Here is a 23,043-nt window from a genome sequence, read left to right on the forward strand (position 1 = left end):
CTGCCTTTGGTAGAAATTTTTGATGAAGCTGTTTGAGCATGACTTGGCTTGTGTGAAGATATTGGCGTTAAACAAGGAAGAATGTTTGCTTGCACCCTTCATAGCCAGGGCTTTTTGGGAGAAATAGTGATGCGCTGTGTTGATACGATAACTGATGGCATAACTCAGCTGATGATGTCTGTTTGCAATTTCGTGAATTGAGCTTCGATTAACCCATCTCCATACGATGTTTTCTCTTAATCCTTGCCGTCTTCATCATATTGTGGATGGTAATTGATGCCGTCCGATTGTCGGCGTCAATGACGGAATATCCAACTGTCAATCGTTCTACGAAATACGACTGATTATTTATTTTATTCTATCTTGAACTATTTATTCTTTGGCGACCGTTACTTCATTTCTGCCCCGCTCTATACAACCACCTCTTGGATACAAGGGTGTTCCCATTGTTGGAATTAATGAGGCCCAGCTGGAAGTGAAGCAGCGGTTCATCAACCAGAAGCTTGGGCGCACTACATCATCGTATCTAAATCTTTATTCACATGGTCGTGCTAAGCGGACTTCTCCATCCCGACGACCTGCTTTGAAATTCGCCATTTTCAGTCTGTCCAACAGATATTCCACAGAACAAAAGTGTTCGTAACGGACTCGACAGCAAACTTCACCATGGGGGATGCCGGAGGCGAGGAGAGAGGCATCCGCATTGCCATAGATGTAAGTTTCAGGCGTTGATCGTTTGTATCCCAGTCTACGCTCTAACCCCATCAGCGCGGCGGCACATTTACGGACTGTGTCGGGAACCCTGGCACAGGACGCATGGAAGATGACATTATCATCAAGCTGCTGTCAGAGGATCCGTCTAACTACGAGGATGCGCCTCTCGAAGGTATTCGCCGCCTGATGGAAAAGTTTACCGACAAGGAAATCCCGAGGGGACAACCATTAGATACCTCGAAAATTGAGAGTATCCGCATGGGCACGACGGTGGCTACCAACGCATTGCTAGAGCGCAAAGGTGAAAAGATGGCGCTGGTAGTGACTCGTGGGTTCAAGGATTGCCTGGAAATCGGAAATCAGTCCAGGCCAAAGATTTTTGACCTCGCCATCCGCAGACCGGATGTGCTTTACCAGAAGGTGGTCGAAGTTGACGAGCGTGTGACCCTGGAGGATTACGCCGAGGATCCGGTCCGCAACCAGACCAAGGTCGAGGCCAAGCATGAAGATTACAAGAACAACGATCTTGTCAAAGGGCTTTCTGGAGAGGCCGTTCGGATTTTGCAGAGACCCGAAGAAAACAAGATCAAGGAGTCACTGAAGGGTTTATACGAAGAAGGCTTCCGAAGTATTGCGGTGTGCTTGATGCACGCCTACACGTTTCCCGATCACGAAGCTCTGGTAGGAAAACTGGCCAAAGAGATCGGGTTTCAGCACGTCAGCCTCAGTCACGATCTGATGCCGATGATCAAGCTGGTACCAAGAGCCACTTCAGCATGCGCCGATGCTTATCTTACTCCCGCCATCAAGAAGTACATTTCTGGGTTTCAAGCTGGATTCGAGGGCGGTCTAGGCACAGAAAGTGTAAAGAACGAAGAAGGCAGCAAAGGCGCCCGATGTGAGTTCATGCAGTCTGACGGAGGTCTCGTCGACGTCGACAAATTCTCGGGTTTGCGTGCCATCTTGTCAGGGCCAGCTGGCGGTGTGGTGGGCTACGCCCTGACGTCTTATGATCCAGAAACCAAAACACCAGTGATTGGTTTCGATATGGGTGGTACCAGCACGGATGTGAGCAGGTACGGTCAGGGGCGTTACGAACATGTCTTCGAGACCACTACTGCAGGCGTGACCATCCAGTCCCCTCAGCTTGACATCAATACTGTCGCTGCGGGTGGAGGGTCGCGCCTGTTTTTTAGAAATGGCCTATTTGTCGTTGGGCCTGAGTCAGCTGGCGCGCACCCCGGTCCAGCATGTTATCGAAAGGGGGGCCCTCTGACCGTCACAGATGCCAATCTCTTCCTCGGACGTCTTCTCCCAGACTTCTTTCCAAAGATCTTTGGTAAAAACGAAAATGAAGGCTTGGATCCGGAGGCAAGCAAAAAGCTCTTCGAAGAACTTACCAATGATATCAACAGCCAGACTGATAAAAATATGTCTCCAGACGAAGTAGCATACGGCTTCATTAAGATTGCTAACGAGACCATGACACGACCCATCCGCTCTCTGACAGAAGCGAAAGGCCACGATACCGCCCAACACCGTCTCGCCACGTTCGGAGGTGCCGGGGGCCAGCATGCGGTGGCTATCGCAGAGTCACTAGGCATCCGCCAGATTCTTGTCCACCGGTACTCCTCCGTCCTGTCTGCATATGGCATGGCGCTTGCAGACGTTGTCGATGAAAGCCAAGTACCAGAGTCTCACGTCTGGGACTTGAGCGGTGGCAACCGTGAGGGCCTTCAGTCAAAGATGAACGGCTTGAAGGAACGCTCACGAAAGCGTCTTCGCGACCAGGGCTTCGCCGATGACTCTATGGAGTACGAAGAGTATCTCAATATGCGGTACAGAGGCACAGAGTCTGCGCTGATGGTGATCAAGCCTAGTACGGAAGAAGTGAAGGAACTCTACTCGGGAGACGACTGGGCCTTTGGTGCCGCCTTTGTACGCCAGCACGAGCAGGAATTCGGATTTACTCTGCCAGATAGGGACATCATCGTCGACGACGTACGCGTGCGCGGCATCGGAAAATCGTTCCGCGGGATGTCCAAGACAGCAGACCAGCAGCTCAAGGAGATCAAGCCGAAGGATGTCGCTGAGGACAAAGCCTTCTCCACGTCAAAAGTGTACTTCGAGGGCGGCCGTGTAGACACAAAAATTTACAAGCTCGAAGATCTGGAGGTAGGCACACGAGTCAAAGGCCCTGCCATCATTGCCGACGGGACGCAGACGATCGTTGTTCCCCCTTCAGCATCAGCGTTGGTCATTGAGACACACGTGGTCATCAATATCGGCGAGGAAGGCACCAGCAAGAAGGCCAATTCGAAGGAAGTTGATCCGATTTTGCTTTCAATCTTCGCCCATCGGTTCATGGCCATCGCCGAGCAGATGGGACGTGCTCTACAGAAGACCAGCGTGTCCACGAATGTGAAGGAGCGGCTAGACTATTCTTGCGCCCTATTCGACAGTGCTGGCGGCCTCGTGGCTAATGCGCCACATCTCCCCGTGCATTTGGGCAGCATGTCGACATGCGTCCGGACTCAGGCTGAGATCTGGAAGGGGAGGCTGAAGAAGGGCGACGTGATCGTTTCAAATCACCCTGAGTACGGAGGCACACATTTACCGGACATTACTGTCGTGACTCCAGCTTTCAGCCCTTCCGGCGAGATCGTATTTTACGTTGCTTCTCGTGCACACCATGCCGATATTGGCGGCATCTTGCCGGGGTCCATGCCTCCTCATAGTCGCGAACTATTCCAGGAAGGGGCTGCAATCAAATCGGAGAAACTCGTGTCAGAAGGTAAATTCGACGAGAAGCGCATCACGGAGTTACTCTACGACGAGCCTGCTCAGTACCCTGACTGCAGCGGTACGCGGTGTTTAGCGGACAACCTCAACGACTTAAAAGCACAGATTGCGGCAAATCAAAAGGGCATCAATCTTATCAGCACTCTAATTGAAGATTACGGGGAGGACGTCGTGCAGTTCTACATGCATAATATCCAAGACAACGCAGAGCAGTCAGTTCGAACGTTACTCAAGGAAGTTAGCAAACGATTCGAGGGTAAAGATTTACAGGCCATTGATTACATGGACGATGGAAGCCCGATATGTCTACGCATTACCATAGACGGCGAAAAGGGAGAGGCCGTGTTTGACTTTGAAGGCACCGGGCCGGAAGTGTACGGTAACATCAACGCACCAGAGGCCGTTACCTATTCAGCGATCATTTATTGCCTGCGATGTTTGGTCGATCAGGATATTCCGCTGAACCAGGGATGCTTGAAGCCTGTGAAAGTCAAGATCCCCCCCGGCTGTTTCTTGAGCCCGAGTGAAAAGGCTGCTGTGGTTGGCGGTAATGTGCTGACGAGCCAGCGCGTGACCGACGTGGTCTTCAAGTGCTTTGAGGCTTGCGCAGCAAGCCAAGGAGACTGCAACAATCTCACCTTTGGTTTCGGCGGAAACCGAAAAAGTGAGAATGAGCAGAAAGGCTTCGGATATTACGAGACGATTGCGGGTGGCAGCGGTGCCGGAAAAGACTGGGAAGGGACTAGTGGCGTTCACACCCACATGACGAATACCAGAATCACAGACGCCGAGGTGTTCGAACGAAGATATCCTGTTATCCTGAGAGAATTCAGCCTGAGAGCTGGAAGTGGTGGAATAGGACAGCACAAGGGAGGCGACGGCGTGATTCGAGACATTGAATTCCGAATTCCGGTTCAAGTGAGTATACTCAGCGAGCGACGAGTGTATCGACCATACGGCTTGCATGGGGGTGGCGATGCTCAATGTGGCAAGAACATCTGGGTGAGAAAAATCAAAAAGGTAACGAGTCGAGGATCTGGTGGTGAACATGAAGGCAAGCGAAGAGAAGAAGGCGGTGGCGATGAATATGAATACAGGCATATCAGCATGGGCGCTAAGAACACAGCTTTCATGCAGCCTGGAGAAAGGATCATTGTGGTAAGCCCATTCCCGGTACCATGTTTGTCTCCTAGCTAACAATTGTTCTCCTTAAGATGACACCTGGCGGTGGTGGATATGGCAAGGTCGGAGAAAAGTCGCAGGTCGAGCTCAAAGAGGACTTCGAGAAACATTGGAAGAAAGGAAGCCTGGCTTCCAGGTTGGCCGAATGGGAGAGTAGTTCTTGAGGGCTCGAACAGCATAACCATGGTATATCTCGGCAAGATTCTTGCCTGAAGATGTCAGTTACGGGGCCGTAGAAAAAGACTCTATACACACACACCACAAAACTATTGACCTACACTCGTGGATGATCTGAAGGTCCCGTTCGATGACAAAGCGGTGTTGGTCGGTACTGCATTTGGGTCCACATATCTGCTCTCGTCGTGGTTCGGTACCCGTGCTCTACTAGAAGAAGACCCCGGGCGAAGATATACCTATTCTTCTTCGTCGCTCGTGGCTTCGATATTGGCCTTTTTGTCTGCTACGGTCTCGGGCTCTTCGTCGTCCTGGAGAGAGTCTGTCGGGGCACTTTCATCGTACTTTGGCCGAGGAACCTTTTCCCCACGCTCTCGCAGAAGTCCCTCGATTTGAGGCATGAGTCCGATGAGTGCCGAGTACTGCTCGATTGACATTGATATGCCCTGATCCGACGAGTAGAGTGATTAGATGCGTACCGTACTGCAGGTAACTTGAAGGTCGGGGGGATACTCTGTTCGGGTTAAAGGGGTAGGGGGCAGGGCCAGGAGGAGGCATTACCTTTTTCCCCGGCAACCACTCGCCATCCTTTTGATAGTACTCGCGAACGTTCACGAGCGTCTTGCCTTTGAACTCGGATATCGTGACGCGTCGCCCTTTCGAAATCTCCCAGTACGGGTTGCCCTCGGAGTCGGTCTGGCGCTTGCCCGCGGGTTTGAATGAAGTGCCCGACGTGCCCTTGCCGCGCTTCGTGGGTACATCGGCCTCGACGTCACTATCGTCGTTGGCGACAAAGGAAGACTTGCGTTTCTTGGAAGACGCGAACGGCATTGTTGAGTTGAGCGAGTGTGACGGGACGCACCAGGACTGAGTAGTCGTATCACATGTGTGTTTGGGTTTCCGGGAGTGACAATCTGTAGCGTCGGGCTTGGAATGCGTGAAGCCAGGAAAGTAATAAGACGAAGTAACCAACTTGTATCAACGGGAACGTGATTGACGTCTAGGAAACTTTGACTGTGGTTGCTAGGGACGCGTCCTGTTCTACAAAGGCGAGGCCTTGTTTGAAGGTGTATAACCACTGAGGCACCCACCGCGCAGATGCAGATACAAATACGAATACGAGCACGACGAGCTGCAGAAGCGCAATTGATGTCATGGCGAGTCACGTGGCGGCCGTGACGCATTGCCTGTCATTTGTCATTTCAACATTTTCCCCTCCTGCCATTTGCCATCCGCAGCTTAGTTAAATGCGCTACTTAATCAATTCATTCATTCTACAATCGAACATACACACCTACACCTCTGCACGAACACTTCCTATCACCAAACCCATCACCATTGCCTCGATAACGACTCTCGTACCTCGCAAGCTACCGCACACCACGCACACAATGTCACGAAGAGCTCTTCTCGGCGTCCCTCGCGCAATCAGCGCCTCGGCCCAATCCTCCGTCCGGCCATCCTTTGCTTCCCGCACGCCTCTCCTCCGACCTGCCGCCACGCAGCCGACACAGAGAAGATCGTACCATGAAAAAGTGTTGGACCACTACTCGAATCCACGAAATGTCGGGTCGATGGACAAGAATGCCGTCGATGTTGGTACCGGTGAGTAGCTGTCGTCTTCAATTTTTCCGCCATCCATCGCCTACACCGTCGTAATCTATTATTTTATCTCCGAAGTTCGCTCCAATGCGCGATAACCCGACCTCCGAACCCGCACTGCAAACAACGGATTGCCAACACTCATACTGACTGTCATCTCGTTGTTAGGTCTCGTCGGTGCCCCGGCCTGCGGTGATGTGATGAAACTCCAGATCAAGGTCGACCCCGACACGCAGAAAATCTCCGACGTCAAGTTCAAGACATTCGGCTGCGGCTCGGCCATTGCGTCCTCGTCGTACCTGACCGAGCTCGTCCGGGGCATGACCCTCGAACAAGCGGGCAAGATCAGAAACACAGAGATTGCAAAGGAGTTATGTCTACCTCCTGTCAAGCTTCACTGTTCGATGTTGGCCGAGGACGCCATCAAGTCGGCCATTAGTAAGTTTAACCCTCCTACCACCCCACAAAACCTCCGGAGGCAATACTGACCCCTCCATCACAGGCAACTACTACACCAAGAATCCCAATGCCCGACAGACCGACCTCGGCAGTGCCTCCGCAAGCATGCCCAAGATCGAAATTGAACGGGTCACGGCGACGACAGATACCGGCGCCAGCGCCACCGCATAAATTGTGATGACCACATCCCACAACGACATGAACAAGAACAAAAAAACAACTTGAAATATTCGAACCACACCAATCAATACCCTGGCTTGGTCTTTATTGGTCTTTTTTAACGGCGTTTGTGCACGAGGGGGCTTGCTGTACAACTTATTATTGCCATTCCAAAACAATCCCTCCACTCTTTTTGCTTGGGTGTTGTCTGTACCTGCAGACGTTTCCCGCAGAATTCGGGTGACGGATGGGTAACGAAGGGGGGAGGAAGGGGGAGAACGGAAACGGCGATGTGTTCACTGTTCAGTCAGTGATGGCAAGGAAATGATGTCAAGAAACAGGGGATTCGGTGATCCACATCCTCATGAATCTCGGTGTTCCAGGGAAAGGGGGACGCAGTAAGAAAGGTGGTTGGTTTGGAGTATGTAAGCTACTCGACCTACCTAACCGACGCTGCGAAATCCTCATCTCGCGGGAACTGGGATTCATGTCGAGTTTGTTTTTGTTGTCGGCGAACAGTGTGGTCTCAATCAACCCAGGGGCTCTACCGATGTACCTACCCACGATGTGACTTGTAAGGTCCAATCGTTACATACTTCCAGCTTTGCTATGTATATATGTATGCATGCTTCCAAGACACAGACCTACCGGATACCAAGCTTGAATTCCTGTACGACTGGTCTAACTTTAGAACATGGCGCGGGTGTGGGACTTCGAGCATCAATAATGGGTTGGTAGTTTTGAAACGTTTAACTTGGACCACCTACAGCCCGGTGGCCCATGGCTGCTAGCATTGATGGATGACCAAGAAGAGTACAGCTTCTATCTACTAGCTGTAAGTATGCACGGTGCACTCCCTTCTTGCGGCAGGGACGCGTGATGAGAGTCTGCTGCCATTTTGTGACAGACCTCACACACCTTCCAGCTCTGCGCCGGATTCACTTTTCCTCTCTTCTAAGACATACCACAAACATCCATGTGCCGGACGGCGACTGATTCTGATTCTGGATCCTCAAATGCCGGGTAATCACTCGCTGAATCATACCTAGCCCATGCATAAGACGTGTCCGTCCGAGTGTCTCTCCATGTCCACCGTCATCCTCGGCCCCAAACAAACCAGTGTCATGTCATGTCGTAGTGCGGGGCTTCAATGCCATCCCAGGTCGTTTCTTTCGTTCATCCCGGGTGCCAGTGTTCGTCTCAAATATTGTCATCATCTGCAGACCGCGCAGCAGCTTGTCCATTGCCTGTCGACCAGGTTGCATGTCCAAGCGATCGGTCTAGTACTCTTCCATCATGTCCTCATCGACGTCGTCAGCCCGTGCCTTGCTGGAAGAACCGCCCCTCTTCTCATCATCCTGGATTTTCTTGAGTTTCTTCAAGAACTCAATATATTCTTTACTCAGTCCAAGGCGATGATCGGTGTCCTTCACCTGTGTCAGGAGGTCTTCAAGGTCTCGTATCTGCCATCCCAGAAAGTGTTTAATACTGGTCTCGGCTTTCTGTTCTTCCGGCGAGAATCGTAGCATGTCTCCTTTCTCGGAAGATATGAATACGGCCTTAAGTTGTCTCTTAAGAATCATTGATTCAATGTAAGACTTTGTTTCGTCAATGTCGTTCGGGTTGGGCGAGGTCCTCGCTGCAATCTCGGCAATCGGAACTGCTTCGAACATCTTACCGATTCTCTCGATCGAGAGTCTGCGGTAGGACTGAAAGACCTTAACCATGAGTCCATAGTTTCCGTCTTCTTGCCACACGCCAAGCCCGGCCTCTATCTCTTGACGTAGACGATCGATATTGTTCGCCTTGAATGCCTCTACCACACATTCGTACGGTCTCGCAATAGCTCGAATGTACCTCATTGCACTCGCGGACGCGTACTTGGGGGCTGTTCGGGCAACACCATCAAGGAGAAGGCCAACAAGAAGCCACTTCTTGTATGCCTCGACCATGATCAAGCTGGCCACGTTGGGCACTGTCGGGGTCGAGATGACGACTTCAAGGAAGAATAAGGCTTCTCGATATCGTCCTTCTGTCATATAACAAAGACCGCCGAGGAGGTAATATTCCATGAACATGCGATTCGTGACCGGCTGAGTCAGGCCCGTGGCTGGAGTAAGGTATTTCCAAGGTGGCTGGGAAGCTGAGCATATGTTGTTGGGCCCATGGGTTTCGTTGTGCGATATTGGAATGTGACCGATTGGCATGCTGAGAATATCGGTGCTACGGTAGCATGCATGTGATAAGAGACATATTCGTACGAAGGTGAGATGTGTGGAGGTCAGGGTGGAAGAGGTATCGTCTAATCGTAGAATAGAATCGCGTAACAACTGTATGGGGAGGTCGTAGTCCTCAGTCTGTTCAGCTCCAGTTGCCACGCAGTCGAGTACTTTTAGCAAGTGTGCCCCACAGTATCTCGCCTGGACCGGATCGAAGTCGAAAAGGAACTGAGTGATATGACGCCACAACGATCCTCCTTGTAAGACGGCTGCAGGTAATTGTCTCGAGGCGGCTTTTCCACCTGCGCTGGCTGCCTCTATTGCAGCGACAAGGAAGTAGGAGAAGAGAATGGTGTCGGCAGAAGGGATACCCTACGAGTGTTAGTTGTTACGCAGTGACGGGACTCCTTTGGCACTCACATCAAGGTCCTCGCTCTTCACAGGAGGTTGATCTTGCCAAGGGTGTTTATTCAACGCGGAGACTAGACCCAGCGCTATTCTGTCGTATTGATCTTCGTCCTGCGCCTGCAACTGCGGGGTGAGCGCTGCGCTCAGCTCCAAGAGCTTCTCCATGGTCTTTGTTCCAACAAAGGACGCAGACGGGGGTTGGTCACGACGAGCGTGCCATAGGACGACCAACGGGAGATAGATTGACGAGGGTACGAGGGTACGAAGGACTGGCGAGGCTAGGAAGTGGTATGCATGCCCACAACTGACGAGAAATTGAAGAATTGATGTGGTGACGGTACGAAGAGGGTTTGTGATGAATGAGTGAGTTATTGAGCGAAGTGCAGAGTCGAGGCCAGGCGAATGCTGGCACCAGACGGTGTTTGTCTACAAGCAGTGATGAGGTTGTGACCGCATGTGAGACCCACCGAATTGGCATTGGCGGTCGCGGCTGCCTAAGCATGAGTTTAGACTCTCCCGTGCCTTCCTTCCCAGGTTCCCATAAACCTCCCCCAGAGTCTTGGCGATCGAACCTTGAGAGGCACCTCACTCCAGGTACTTCTCATTCAATGCACTACGTGGCCAATTCAGCATTCAGCATGGCCCTTCTTCTCGATGTCTCCTTGCTGAGAGCTGCTCTCCGATGACTTTCACTTTCGGCCACATTCTCCGCTGACTTTCACCTTTGTCTGCCTTCAAGCTTGATGGGGAACACTTTGCTGGGTATCCGTGCGCGCAGCAAACGAATGTACGGGATCTCTGCTACATCTGAACGTATCTTGACTTATACGAGTAATGGTTTGGTGGAAATAAAAATACGCAGACAACCGATCCGCGACGACATACGGACTAGGCATGGGGCTGAAGGACAATTGACGGCAGCCGCGGGCATCTCTACCAACGTGGCATGGCCGAGCCCTCATTACCAATGTCGCCTATGGACCACTACAATCGTCAGTTCAACAAAATGAAGGGTAGCAAACGAGCGAGTCCAATCACATTGTTCGCACCGCAGAAGACCGCAGGGATCGTGTAACTGTTGCAGGGATGAGGTTGTGCTGGGCACACAAAGCCAACATAGACATGCTTCTGAGCGACGTGTCCACCAGTAATGCCAACTGTGCATTACAAGTACACTTTCACGCAAGGGTTGATTGGGTGAAGCACCGACCTCTGCTACCCGACGCTGGCCAGACTTTGCGAGCCCTCGATTTCACACCTTAACCCTGACCTTGACATTTCCATCGCGGTGTGCGGCGACGCACAACCATTTGCCGACATCTTCTCCTGTTTGCTCTCTGCTTGGCATTATGGATGCACGGTCAGTGCCCTGGATCGTTGGAGTTCGATCTGAGACCACAGATCAGATTCATGGTGAGGCTGAAGCGGGGCCTGAACACAACCAGACATGCGTCGCATGGGCTTTAGATCACACTTTGCATGTTGATGTTTGCACGTCCGTAATTTTCCAGTTGGGCGTCGTGGAAATCCGCCTCTTTTGCAATGAGGTGTACTTCTACCGAGGATCCACATCACTTTCCCATGCACTGTCAGCACCATGGAAACCATGAGTTCTCTTGATGCTTCATCATTGGAGCGATCGCTGTTGCCTCATTTTTACGGCCCTGTACCCAGACGAGACGAGTACGTCGATCGGGGCAAGCTACAGACGCCTACCGAGCACTAAGCTGGATCTATGGACAGCGCGGTTGACAATGTGGGGGCCTACGGCTCACTTATGGCATTTCACGTTTCGATGGCCATTGACAGCTGCAGCACGGCTGCGATGAACAGCACGTCCCATTGAACAATGTCCTTGGCATAGAAGATGGCAAAAGCACGGCGGGGCTCTCATGGCTACCTAAATACAAGCTATCTCCCCTTGGGCATGCTTATCACGACTTTGCCCTAAAGTCAGCCTACCTTCGAGCGTCATTGTCAAGTTCGTTCGCTTTCATCCGCAAAGCCGGTGTCAACATCATCTGATCCTCTCAAGTACCTTACGGCAGATGGACGATCACTAAAAACACATCTCGCCAGTCACAAACCCTGCTTCAGAGGACAATCGAAAAAAAAAATGTGGGTCTTTCCTGATAACTGAAGATAGACAAATCCTTGACCAAACTCCTTAGAGCCCTTTCAAGGCAAGCCCTTGCTGCAACAAGCCTTGGTTCGCTTGCCTTGTTTGTTTACCGACAGTATGCCTTCCCGAGATATTGCAAAAGACGCAGCTATCCACAACTACTTCCACAGTACAAAATCCAGTCACTTCTTGAATGGTCACCAAGCGGACCAGGCTGCACCTCGGCGTGTACAAGGCCCTCCAGTACCTGCACCACAAGAAAAGATGGTCAATGAACATCTGAACTCTGATATCTCTTGCATTATGCAGTCAAGCCACGACAAGGAGCTTCGAGACCAGTTCTGGACCGCATTCAATAACTCTCAACTAACGCTGCGCCCGAATCATTTGAAGTCGATTCCTGTCGACAAAGCGGACCCTCAGCACCAGCATGGAGGCACTTATGTGATATCTTTAGGGGACCCTACTGATGACCTCCCATACGACAACTTCAGGCAGGAACGCGTGATGACGAGGGAGCGGTCTCTAGTGTCCATCAAAGAGGAGCAAGTGGAGATTGATATGCGAACGCTGTGAGTTGAAACCTAGTCTGCGACGTCCCCGCCTGTCGGAAGTTGTGCAGGCTAACGCCGTTATGCCAGGCGGCCAGCGATTGCATAAGCCCGACGGTGCACATTAACCCCAGCACGATTTGACCGTCATGGCTCAACTTAGTGTTGCCGTTTACTTTGGCGTCAGTCCTCTTTTTCGTCGATACTCCCGGTCGTGGGTTGGCACCTGTGTACCTATTTGAGGCGTTCGATCTTCGTCGATTCAAAATCAAGGAAAATACCCGCCACGCAGTCCCGGTCATCAACAAGGTGTTAGCGGCAAAGCATTTACAACGTCCATGTCTTTAAAGGTCTTTGGCAGAACATAAAGTGTTTGCTGGATACGATATCATTTGGACTGGTGATTACGATGTTCATGAGATGATGACGATAGAAAAACCCAGGTTTGTAATGTACTGAAAACGGAAAGATCTAATGTACATGTATGATCATATGATTTACTCTCGCCGTTGCTGCCCCCCTTTTTTGGGGGGGGTTTGATAATTATGTCGTTTTCGAGCGAGGCCATTCATGTCCACCAGTCTATGAGATTCGAGCACGTAGAAATAAAGGTGCCGTGCTGTAAAACTTTAAGTTTACCCAGTCAGGGTCTTTCTGAGTTCACCTTGCCCTATCAAGCGGGAACGGCCCCCTAACCTGAATCTCAGGTCCTGTTTAACTACAATAGTTAGTATTAGGTACTTGCGCGTTTCAAAACTTCGGGCCCAAGCAACAGAAGGGAGTGGGTTCCGTCAGGTACCTCAGGCTAGTTTACCAAAGGTTGTGTGTGGATTCGTGCCGACTGACAATTCAAAGAAAAAAACGTCTGGTTGGCCTGAAACTACCGGTACAGTGGTACTGTATGTACCTGTTTGTAGGACATTGCACCGCGATTTCCATACCCCGGATATCGATCGACACAAACGGGTAGCTAACTGACTAGTTAACTAAACTACAAGTGTTTTGTACTCGTGGTACCCCCCGCGGGCGGGCCACGGCGATCACTGATCAGTCGAGTATCTTTTAACTAGTCAGTCCGTACAGTGTAGGATGTATGTACCTTACCAGAGCGGTGTGTGCCTCCTGATACTTATTACTCACAGACCATGCACCACCGAAACGGGAGTACTACAGTTTTCTGGGTTTCCCACGATGGACGGACGGACGGGCGGACGGGCGTTTAAACGTGATATGATGTAGGTACCTAATGCTATGACACGTTCATGACATTTCACCATCACCACCTCATGGGTGAACTGCCACTAGTAGATCCAGTCGTGACTTCGACATCTTCAAAATCCATATCCCAAGCGTCAATGTCTGCCCATTTGCTGCTGCCGCCCTTGTTGCCGTTACGGAGAACACTACTAGACTTTCCTCTCACATTCTCCTGCCTATCCTTGTCCTTATCCCGCTCCTCCTCCACGTCCACCGCCACGCCAGATCGTCCACGTCCACCGTCGCCATCATACAAGGACGATTCGTTTGACGAGAAATCCTCGGGTATGCGATTTTCCTTGTCCGCTGTATCTCGCCTTTGTCGACCGCTGCGCCGAAGGTGGGAGCCACCATATGACTTTGTGGGATTTTCGACTTGGACTTCGACCGACGCCGGGACCGACGTGGAAAAGTTGATGGTTCGGAGCTGTGACGGAGACTTAGTTTCGCGGTTCCTTCTTGAATACAATCTAGTAGTGGCAGTAGAGGTGGAGGGCGTGAGGACAGGCGCGGTGGTAGCAGTGAAATGTTCCGTACTTGACTTGGTCTTTGATTTTGCTGCACGTGCAGCGGCAGCAGTGGCCTGCTTGTTCAGATTGGCTGGCTTAGCAACAGCACCAGCATCAGCAGAAGAAGCCTTCAGGGGTTTCCTTCTGCCAGGCTTAGCCCTTGTCTTGCGACTCTTCCTCTGGGTAGGGAGGAAACTCGACTCGTCGCCGTCGCCGTCATCGAAAATCCCAATGTCGTCCAAATTCGTGTCAGGGTCCGCGGGAATATCAAATTCGCCCAAAACACCCTTGCGTTCTCTCGTGGTTTTCCGTCGTTTGGTGGGCATCATGAGCGCCCGGAGTTGTTCCGTGGTCATGGTGTTGCCAGGTCTGCTTGATTTCGTAGTTATCTTCTTCACCGACAGGGCTGTGGACACCTTCGCTGGGGATGATGGCGACGATGAACAGCTTTCGGGAGGAGCTAGGATGTCGTCATGCCTTTCGGCGCGTTCTCTGTACTTTCTGCCCGATTGTCGAAGAGCAGATACTGGCATGGGTGGGAGAGAGGGTTCTGGTGACACGGTTGTAGCGTCCATCGTGACAAGAGGGGACTTGGTTCGTCTCTCGTCTACGTGCGATTGCACAGGATCGGAAGATCCGAATTTCCTTTTCTTCGATGATGCTGTCGAGGGTTGTGAGGAGTGTGTGGCCGGGGTGATCGGAACATTGTGAGATTTCGACAAGTTATACGGTGTCGATTCATCGTCAGGGAGGAATTGTTCTTCATCCGCAAGGTCAAAGGTGGATGACTCGTTGCCGAGGTCTTGCAATATACTAGGTTGTCTCCGCCTCGGTTTCAAAATCCCCAGGATCGATGTCTCTCTTGACGGAGTAGGCTGTACTGATCCTGGAAGAGCTGCCGACGGTTTGAGAGCAGAGGATACTACTGCTGGGGTCTGCGCTGATACATCCTGCTTGGTGCCTGACACTTTACGGACCTTCCCATTTGTGAGTGGAGCAGTTTCGTTTTGTCGAGGCTGCTTTGGATTCGGATCGGGTGAATTCTCCGAGCTCTGCTGCGCGCTCGCAAGTATCTCTCTGGTATCCCTGATCATATTCTTTCTTCTCTGTGCCCGACTGGGATACGCGCCAGGTGTGTCGCCTTTTCCCACCGCCCCAGAAGCAAAGATTTCCTGCGGCTGCCGAGCCCTTCTCCCATTTCCCTTGACAACGAGCCTATCGCTGTCATCGCTATCGGTCGGCCTTTGTCCTACTGGCTTATGCGCAAGCTTCTTCTCGAGTTCCAGCTTGGCCGGACTGCTGTTGGGGATCTTTCCACCATGGCGTGGAGTGGGCGCATTTCGGTTGAGGTGCCGTCGACGAAGCGCCGGGCGCGGCATGGTATCTGGTTAACACTGTGAGCTGCAAAAGCAGCCTCTATGTCGCAGAGCCTCCAGCGCGAGTAGAGGCAAGTCAGCGCGACGTGGACGATGCAGATGGTGGCGCAGAAAGTGCAGGTGTTGGTGGGAGGAACATGTGTGACGCGATGCGCGTGGGATTTGTTGATCCGGCATCATCAGAGTCCATGACCCGTGCAGGGGCTTGGCATGCATAAGGCAGATGCCTACATACATAGACAATCTTGTATCAGCTACAAATGGCACGACACAACGTCCATTCTATTACTATGTACCAATTACAACATACACATCACAAAAGCTAGCACTGCCATCACACACGTGCTCTTCGAAACACCGACGAGCACTGCCCCGTTATCTTTTGACGCCCCCTTGGCTGCACTGGCTGCAGTTCCTGTGGGAGAGGCAACAGCAGTCAATGAAACACCTGGCAGGCTGAAAGTAGGGGTACCAATGGCTCCAAGTGACAGGCTGCTGCTGCTGCTGGAGGAGGGGGAGTCATCAAGGGAACTAGTCGCTTGCGCTGCCGTGACGGTAGCAGTTCGTGAGACGCCGGGAAGCGCGGTTCCTTTCGGAATATCAGTGATGGCCGCGCTGTTGGCAGCAGATTTCCCACCCAGTTTGGCCTGACCGAGAGCAATGACCTTGTTCTCTAGATCGTACACCACGTATGCGGATCTTAGGAAACTGTCACCGAGGATGATGCCATTCTGGTCGTCAGTAGGGTTGAAATTCAGTGCGCATGCCGGAGTGCCATTTTCGTACGCAGAATCGTCGTCGATTTGTTCGGAAATCAACTCAGACAATGGCACCGACACATTCACGCCGTCTTTTCCCCCAAAAGTGTAGATGACTGAAACATTGCTCTTTCGGTACGCACAAGGGACGTATGCATATCCAGAGCCCTGATCCTCTGTTGCACCGAGGCCGTCGGACAGAGCGTCAAATACTTTTTTTGGGAGGTACGAGTCTGTGGTGCCAGAATCGAGCAGGGCAGGCGTATTGAATGTTGGTCTGGTCAGAGAGCGCGTGCTTTTCCCATCGTGAATTGATATTTGAGTCAGTGCAACCAAGAACTCTGTATAGTTGCCTTCGTCGTCTTTGGACAGGGGAAGAGCAAGGAGTTCACCGATGTGTTTGGAAGAATCGATGCCCCCAAACAAGATAGACCCGGTATTGTCTTCGTACGAGTCGAGGTACAACGAGTACGCAACCCGGTCGATATAGCCTTGATTTTTAAGTTGTTCTGGGACTGTAGGGAAAGAGAATGGCTCATCATTTTCGAGACTTGCTTCGTTGGAGCGGAAGCCGATGCCCATTAAGCCTTCAGTAAGGACAGTGTCGTTGGCCAATGCCATGGTCGTATCCTTCAAAGTAATGTTCTCGCCAAAGGATAGAACATCGGTGAAATAGTCGCCGCTGGCATACGTTCCATCGGCGTACATGATTCCGAACATCCCTACCTGGTCTTCGATCAAGTGATACGTCGATGAAGTATTCTTGTCAAAGGCGCCAAAATCACTGCAGCCATCATCTGCGCAGGACTCAGCGTCTACCGAGGGTACCCAGGTATCACTGCTTCCAGTATCGAGCTGAAGGGCAACCCGTTGGCCTGGAGTGCCAATGGTGACATTGACGTAGTATTGAACCTTTTCATAATCGCCGTAGAGGGGGTTGCTGAAGTCATCGTTGCTGCGACGAGACAGAGATGGCCTGTGAACTGGCCTCTCCTTCCAGAAATCAAATATGATCGACTTGGCTAAAACCAATGTAAAGATGCCGGAGAGTAGGATGAGGTGCTTCATCGTGAAAGCCTGAGAGGCGAGGTTTGCAAATCAACCAGAAAGTCATGGATGGGACCTCTTCTCAGTGAACGCCCCTACCTTTGTAGATTCCTCATCCACTACCCTCAGTACTGCATGTTTCCGTTGCACAGGGCGCAGTGACCCATTGAAATTGGTGCCTGGTCGTCGTTACCAGATGTATCCCCAGTAGCATCGTCCAGCCCTGTGAGCGCTGGTGCCAGTCGTCGCACTAACTTAGTTACGGATCAGTTAGTAGACTAGACGATGGGGCCACCGGGGGCTGAAATAAGCATAGCCACAGGCCTGTACATACCGGTGTGCAGTCCCAGTGGTGGAAAGTGAAAACGCCTCGGCCACCTTGTGCCCCCTTCATGTGACTTACTCCTGTAGACCTGTACTAGTGTGATCCGTCAAAATCTTTCCTGGGGAGAAACGTACCTTGTACGTGGAACGCCACACAATAGCATCTCTAGACGCCTCGCTACCGTTCGACTAACTCGGCACGGCCTTCTCAGTCGGGTCGTTGTCGACAATATGACGCAGAACATCGCCAATTTTCATGTAGGCCGACCTGAAGCATTCATAGTTGGTTACAAGCAGATGTGACTGTAGATGGAAATGTCGACGTATCTCAGTAGCTAGAAAATCCTGCCGAATATGATCGATATGCGGACCGCAGTGGCTGCGAGCTTCTGGTAGAGACAATAACTGTGCATCGGTTCATCCTGCGCGATCTGCTATGATAATCCGTTAACTTGACGAAGAGAAATCACAATAGCGAAAGTCGACGCGTCGGTGGCTTGTTACTGTGTGCTGAGGTTGATCAGGAGTTCCAAGTTGGCTGACAAATCTTGCACTTGAAGGCATCCTCACATGAGTCGGTGGTTAGTTGCTACTCGCAACAGAGATACCTCCGTTTGTCCATGGTGCAAGAGAATTACCGAACAGCTTCTCGCTGTTTTCTCGTGGTGTATCCAACAATTTGGCGTCCTCTCCTGGCTCCTCAAAGACACATGCCCAATGGCAGCCTCCGAGGGCCTCATCATGCACCGCATTAGGAAATTCGTGAGGACCAATGAACATCGAGTCACTCATGAATAATCGAATACGAGTAGTTGTCTATACAGCACTGGAATGGCCTCATGCCTGTGGTTTGTCAGGTTTGATTTTCAATGTTTCCATTCGGAGCCGTGAGCATCGAATGGTTCGCGCTGCTCAGCAGTATATAAATGCGCAGATATAGCCATCATCTGTCGGACTTCCCTTCGCTACTGGCATCAGCTCATCAATCTTCAAGAGAGACCTTCATATCAGAAAACATCTACACTATACCAAGCAAGCAACATGTCGACTTACGAGACCGCACAGACGCAGTACGTCTCTGTCAAAGGTGTCAAACATGCCTACCGCCTTTTTGGACAGTCTTCTGGCACCCCTCTCTTCCTACACGTCCATTTCCGAGGCAACATGGACTGGTGGGATCCCGCTTTTATCAACCCTCTGGCCGCTGCTCGCCCAATTCTACTAGTGGACAACACAGGCGTCGGTCTCAGCGAAGGCGAAGTCCCGACACGCTTTGTTGACTGGGCCACCGGCATCCTGGACGTCGTCAACGCCCTAGGAATCACAAAGCTCGATGTCCTTGGATTTTCCATGGGCGGTTTCGTTGCGCAACTTATGGCACTGCAAGCACCTGACCTCGTGCGACGACTGATCGTCGGTGGCGCTGGGCCCTCGGCCGGTGAGGGTGTGGTGGCCAGTGACCCAAAGCACTTTGTCGAAGTTGCTAGCGCAAGCACCTTTGATGAGTCCCACGCTGGCCTCAAGCACACATTCTTCACTCAATCGGAGAAGAAACAAGCCCTAGCTGAGGAGTGGATCCAGCGCATGGCGAACGCCCGTACGAATCGCGCGCCTTTGCTGGGTGGTCAAGGTCTGCAAAACCAGATTGCCACTGTTCAGCGGTTCTTCTCAGGTGAACACCCGGAAGAGGGAACTTATGACCGACTCGATCAGATCAAGATCCCCGTGTTGGTAGCCAACGGTAGTAATGACTTACTCGTTGCGACAGAAAATAGTATAGTGCTGTGGAAGAGGTTGGTCAATTCGGATGCGCAGTTGCACTTGTATGGGGACAGTGGGCATGGCTTCTTGAACGAGTACCATGATCAATTTTCTAGGCTGGTCAATGAGTTCCTGAATGAATAGGCTTTTGGACAGGGGGATAAAAGCTGCCGGCGAGGTCGACATGGGGGTGGAGATATTGCGAATAGATAAAATCCCACTTTTGGCAGCCGTTGTATTCGATCGTGCCCAAAATGCTAAGTTGTCTATGTCGTTCAAATGTTGGTATTTAAGCTCCACTACCTCGTGTATCAGAATAGCTGACTGAAAGCTTAACGCTGACTTGCTTCACCTGGCTTGAACACCAGACCAAAAGGAGGAGATTTTGATTCTTACTGAAAGGGCCAGCCACCCAGGGTCATCGTCAAGAGGGTTGGGTTACTCTCGATTTCTGCCCTTTTGGCAATCATCTCTTCCACATCCCAATTGCACCATACATACCTTCCCCTCAGAAAGTCGGATTCCGGAGAGGCCAGCCACACCATGAAGTTGGCTACCAGTTCAGCATCGTCGAGCACGATACCACGACGGCGGCTGTCTCCGATGAAGCCTTTCGTCATGTTCGTTTGAACAATGCCAGGATGGACCGTGAACACACGCAGGTGAGGATTTTCAGCAGCGAGGAACTCGTCAAGCTTGGCTATGGCGAGCTTTGAGGCACAGTATGCTGAGCTCTTTGGAAAATTGGAACCAGGAAGGTGGCACGCACCCGCATTGACACCGATATATGTGGCGTTGGGCCGACACTTTGGTAGAAAATGTTTAGCAAAGTGTGACGAGAACCTCGTATTGATCTCGAACGCGTGCCACCATTCGTCCTCATCCGCGCCGGCGATGGTGGTGTGGGTGGGCGCCACGGCGGCGCAGTGCGCGAATACGTCCCATGCTCCTAGAGTTGCTCGTATGCGGTGCGCTGCAACTCCCACACTTTCAGCCTTTGACACGTCGGCCGTGACGACCATGACCTCGGCGTCGGGGAATGCTTGAACGATCTTATCCTTCGTCGCCTTGAGGGATGTCTCGGTTCTGGCCATCAGTGCAATCTTCCGTGCTCCGGCTTGCGCAAACGACAGCGCCACTGTCCCGCCAATGCTACCATCACCGGCTCCGGTCACGATTACTGTCTTGTCCCTAACTGATAGCTCTGGTCTCGTTGGACTTATAGCTGCGTAGGACGAGTGGTGGTACGTTTTTGTAAACGAGGGGTATGCCATCCTGCCGCGTTTTCAGGGTCGTTTTGCAATGTGGTCCGCCAGGTCAATAACGTTGTCTAGTAAGGAGAGCGTAACAAGTCCTACTAGAGGAGAAGACCATGGATGATCACAACGATTGCCAACTCACACTGAAGAAGCCCGCCTACTACACGTACTCGTAGGGCGCGGGGTTCGCCAGACCGAGGCGCGCGGGGCCGAACACTCACCTAAACACGGTAAATCTGCGTGAACGTAGTCAACAGATGCGATAGCATGCGATCGCAGGGGAATGGAGGATGTTGCACAGGCTTAGGGAGCAATATCTTCCAACTGATAGGGCTACAAGGAAATAGCAAGGTACAGTCTATTCACTCGTTAAACGCTCATGAGGGGAGCCGATGCTTCGGTTATCAACGGCTGAAACGCCGCAACCATCAGTTGATATTCGTCATGTTCAACGGATTTGGTGCAAACCACACAGACATGCATTTTAAGTTACCATTTTTTCCTTGACTCGAAAACTCGATTGTTCATCACATCCAACAGTTAATGATGGCTGGAGATAATCGATTTCATGCGCAGGGCATACATGCCTCTGCTTTGGAGCTCATCGGCCAGACCCCGCTGGTTCGCCTACAGAAAATCCCGCAGTCGCTTGGTATCGAGGCCACGGTCTACGCAAAATGCGAGTTCTTCAACGCCGGAGGAAGTGTGAAGGACCGGATAGCGTTACGCATGATAGAGGAGGCTGAGAAGTCAGGCCGCATCAAGCCTGGAGACACCCTGATCGAGCCAACTAGTGGAAACACGTAGGTGCCATGGCGCGCAAATGGCAAGCAGAAGAAGTACTGACGCAGACCTCAGTGGCATAGGCCTTGCTCTTGTGGCCGCTATTAAAGGCTACAAGACGATCATCACTCTTCCGGAGAAGATGTCGGCAGAGAAAGTCGCGGTCCTGAAAGCCCTCAACGCCACCATTATCCGGACACCTACACAAGCGGCCTTTGACAGCCCAGAATCACACATTGGAGTGGCAAAGAGATTGGAAAAGGAACTACCCAATGCTCACATCCTGGATCAATACGGAAACCCGGATAATCCGCTGGCGCATGAATTGGGGACCGCCGAAGAAGTCTGGGAGCAAACCAACGGCACAATCACGGCCATTGTTGCCGGAGCTGGCACAGGTGGAACAATTACTGGTTTGGCGCGTGGTCTGCATAAGCACAACAAGAATATCAAGGTCATCGCAGCTGACCCCCAGGGCTCGATCCTGGCTCTTCCATCGCAACTCAACGACGAATTCTCCAACCAGCCATACAAGGTTGAGGGTATAGGCTACGACTTCATTCCGGATGTCCTTGATCAGAAAGTGGTGGATAAATGGTACAAGACAAATGATAGGGAATCATTCTACTATGCTCGCCGACTGATAGCAGAAGAAGGTCTTCTTGCCGGAGGAAGCAGCGGTTCTGCCATCGCAGCCACTGTTGCAGCAGCGAGAGAACTGAGACTGGGCAAAGACGACGTTATTGTGGTCATCCTGCCAGACAGTATTCGATCATATCTATCGAAGTTTGTGGATGATGACTGGTTGGCTGCTAATGATCTCCTGCCGCCCACACCGCCGCCAGAAGACCAGGCGGTACCGGGCACTCCACAAATTTCACGACGAGACAGCATCAAGCCGAACGACCAATTCCAAGGAGCACGAGTTCGAGACCTCCGGCTCAAGCCTGTCCAAACGGTCACTGCCGACCAACCTTGCATTTCGGCCATCGAAACAATGCGCGAGAAAGGCTTCGATCAACTTCCGGTGCTCGCTCCAAAGGGCCGGCGCTTGGTTGGACTCGTGACGCTCGGAAACCTTCTGTCTCGAATCAGTCATGGCCGGGCAAGCGCCGACTCACCAGTATCAGATGTCATGTTTGACTTCAGCAATATCAGCGAAGTCACCATCGACCACAACGACTTCAGCGACTTGACCTCGTCCGATTTGGGCCGTTTCTCGAGTGAAATGAGCGAGAAACCAGAAGCTCAAGACCCCAAGGGACATGGTGGCAAGAAGAGACGTCATTTCGTCGAGATCACCGTCGATACACCTCTGAGTGCGCTCAACCGGTTTTTTGAATGGCAAAGCGCAGCAATCGTCACAGAAAGAGAAACAGGGGCAAGCTCAACGCCTGGAAAGGTTCCGGCCATGAAGCCAATTGCTGTGGTGACCAAGGTCGACCTGCTGACCTGGATGCTGAGCAAGAACAAACTGCATTAATTTCTACGCTGTACTTGGAGTTCTTGTTTCTGGAAGTCAGATAAACTGGTGTTGGAGGTACACTGGTTGTTGGCGATAAAATTTCTGTTGGTAG

At 51.7% G+C, this 23,043-nt stretch overlaps 10 protein-coding genes across 10 annotated transcripts; 5 read left to right on the forward strand and 5 right to left on the reverse strand.

Annotated features, from left to right (window-relative positions):
* Window positions 1-666: 666 nt before the first annotated feature.
* Window positions 667-4,862, forward strand: PV08_10277 (uncharacterized protein; the record flags this gene model as incomplete). The annotated part of the gene is made up of 3 exons (XM_016384592.1): window positions 667-714; window positions 769-4,674; window positions 4,731-4,862. The coding sequence occupies 3 exons, from the start codon at window positions 667-669 to the stop codon at window positions 4,860-4,862; spliced, it is 4,086 nt and encodes a 1,361-aa protein (XP_016231194.1).
* A 249-nt stretch (window positions 4,863-5,111) lies between these two features.
* Window positions 5,112-5,703, reverse strand: PV08_10278 (uncharacterized protein; the record flags this gene model as incomplete). Its single annotated transcript, XM_016384593.1, has 2 exons — window positions 5,112-5,318; window positions 5,434-5,703. 2 exons carry the CDS (start codon window positions 5,701-5,703, stop codon window positions 5,112-5,114), a joined length of 477 nt encoding a protein of 158 aa, XP_016231195.1.
* A 560-nt stretch (window positions 5,704-6,263) lies between these two features.
* On the forward strand, window positions 6,264-7,104 carry PV08_10279 (iron sulfur cluster assembly protein 2, mitochondrial; the record flags this gene model as incomplete). Its single annotated transcript, XM_016384594.1, has 3 exons — window positions 6,264-6,477; window positions 6,643-6,912; window positions 6,977-7,104. 3 exons carry the CDS (start codon window positions 6,264-6,266, stop codon window positions 7,102-7,104), a joined length of 612 nt encoding a protein of 203 aa, XP_016231196.1.
* A 1,268-nt stretch (window positions 7,105-8,372) lies between these two features.
* On the reverse strand, window positions 8,373-9,884 carry PV08_10280 (uncharacterized protein; the record flags this gene model as incomplete). Its single annotated transcript, XM_016384595.1, has 2 exons — window positions 8,373-9,683; window positions 9,732-9,884. The coding sequence occupies 2 exons, from the start codon at window positions 9,882-9,884 to the stop codon at window positions 8,373-8,375; spliced, it is 1,464 nt and encodes a 487-aa protein (XP_016231197.1).
* A 2,074-nt stretch (window positions 9,885-11,958) lies between these two features.
* PV08_10281 (uncharacterized protein) lies at window positions 11,959-12,501 on the forward strand (the record flags this gene model as incomplete). Its single annotated transcript, XM_016384596.1, has 2 exons — window positions 11,959-12,413; window positions 12,483-12,501. The coding sequence occupies 2 exons, from the start codon at window positions 11,959-11,961 to the stop codon at window positions 12,499-12,501; spliced, it is 474 nt and encodes a 157-aa protein (XP_016231198.1).
* Window positions 12,502-13,668: 1,167 nt separating this feature from the next.
* On the reverse strand, window positions 13,669-15,537 carry PV08_10282 (uncharacterized protein; the record flags this gene model as incomplete). The annotated part of the gene is made up of 1 exon (XM_016384597.1): window positions 13,669-15,537. The coding sequence occupies one exon, from the start codon at window positions 15,535-15,537 to the stop codon at window positions 13,669-13,671; it is 1,869 nt and encodes a 622-aa protein (XP_016231199.1).
* Window positions 15,538-15,833: 296 nt separating this feature from the next.
* PV08_10283 (uncharacterized protein) lies at window positions 15,834-17,360 on the reverse strand (the record flags this gene model as incomplete). The annotated part of the gene is made up of 1 exon (XM_016384598.1): window positions 15,834-17,360. The coding sequence occupies one exon, from the start codon at window positions 17,358-17,360 to the stop codon at window positions 15,834-15,836; it is 1,527 nt and encodes a 508-aa protein (XP_016231200.1).
* Window positions 17,361-18,704: 1,344 nt separating this feature from the next.
* Window positions 18,705-19,568, forward strand: PV08_10284 (uncharacterized protein; the record flags this gene model as incomplete). The annotated part of the gene is made up of 1 exon (XM_016384599.1): window positions 18,705-19,568. The coding sequence occupies one exon, from the start codon at window positions 18,705-18,707 to the stop codon at window positions 19,566-19,568; it is 864 nt and encodes a 287-aa protein (XP_016231201.1).
* Window positions 19,569-19,816: 248 nt separating this feature from the next.
* Window positions 19,817-20,698, reverse strand: PV08_10285 (uncharacterized protein; the record flags this gene model as incomplete). The annotated part of the gene is made up of 1 exon (XM_016384600.1): window positions 19,817-20,698. The coding sequence occupies one exon, from the start codon at window positions 20,696-20,698 to the stop codon at window positions 19,817-19,819; it is 882 nt and encodes a 293-aa protein (XP_016231202.1).
* Window positions 20,699-21,229: 531 nt separating this feature from the next.
* On the forward strand, window positions 21,230-22,949 carry PV08_10286 (cystathionine beta-synthase; the record flags this gene model as incomplete). The annotated part of the gene is made up of 2 exons (XM_016384601.1): window positions 21,230-21,486; window positions 21,542-22,949. The coding sequence occupies 2 exons, from the start codon at window positions 21,230-21,232 to the stop codon at window positions 22,947-22,949; spliced, it is 1,665 nt and encodes a 554-aa protein (XP_016231203.1).
* Between the last annotated feature and the right edge of the window lie 94 nt (window positions 22,950-23,043).

Source organism: Exophiala spinifera, assembly GCF_000836115.1.
Source record: "Exophiala spinifera strain CBS 89968 unplaced genomic scaffold supercont1.8, whole genome shotgun sequence".
Lineage (NCBI taxonomy): Eukaryota > Fungi > Ascomycota > Eurotiomycetes > Chaetothyriales > Herpotrichiellaceae > Exophiala > Exophiala spinifera.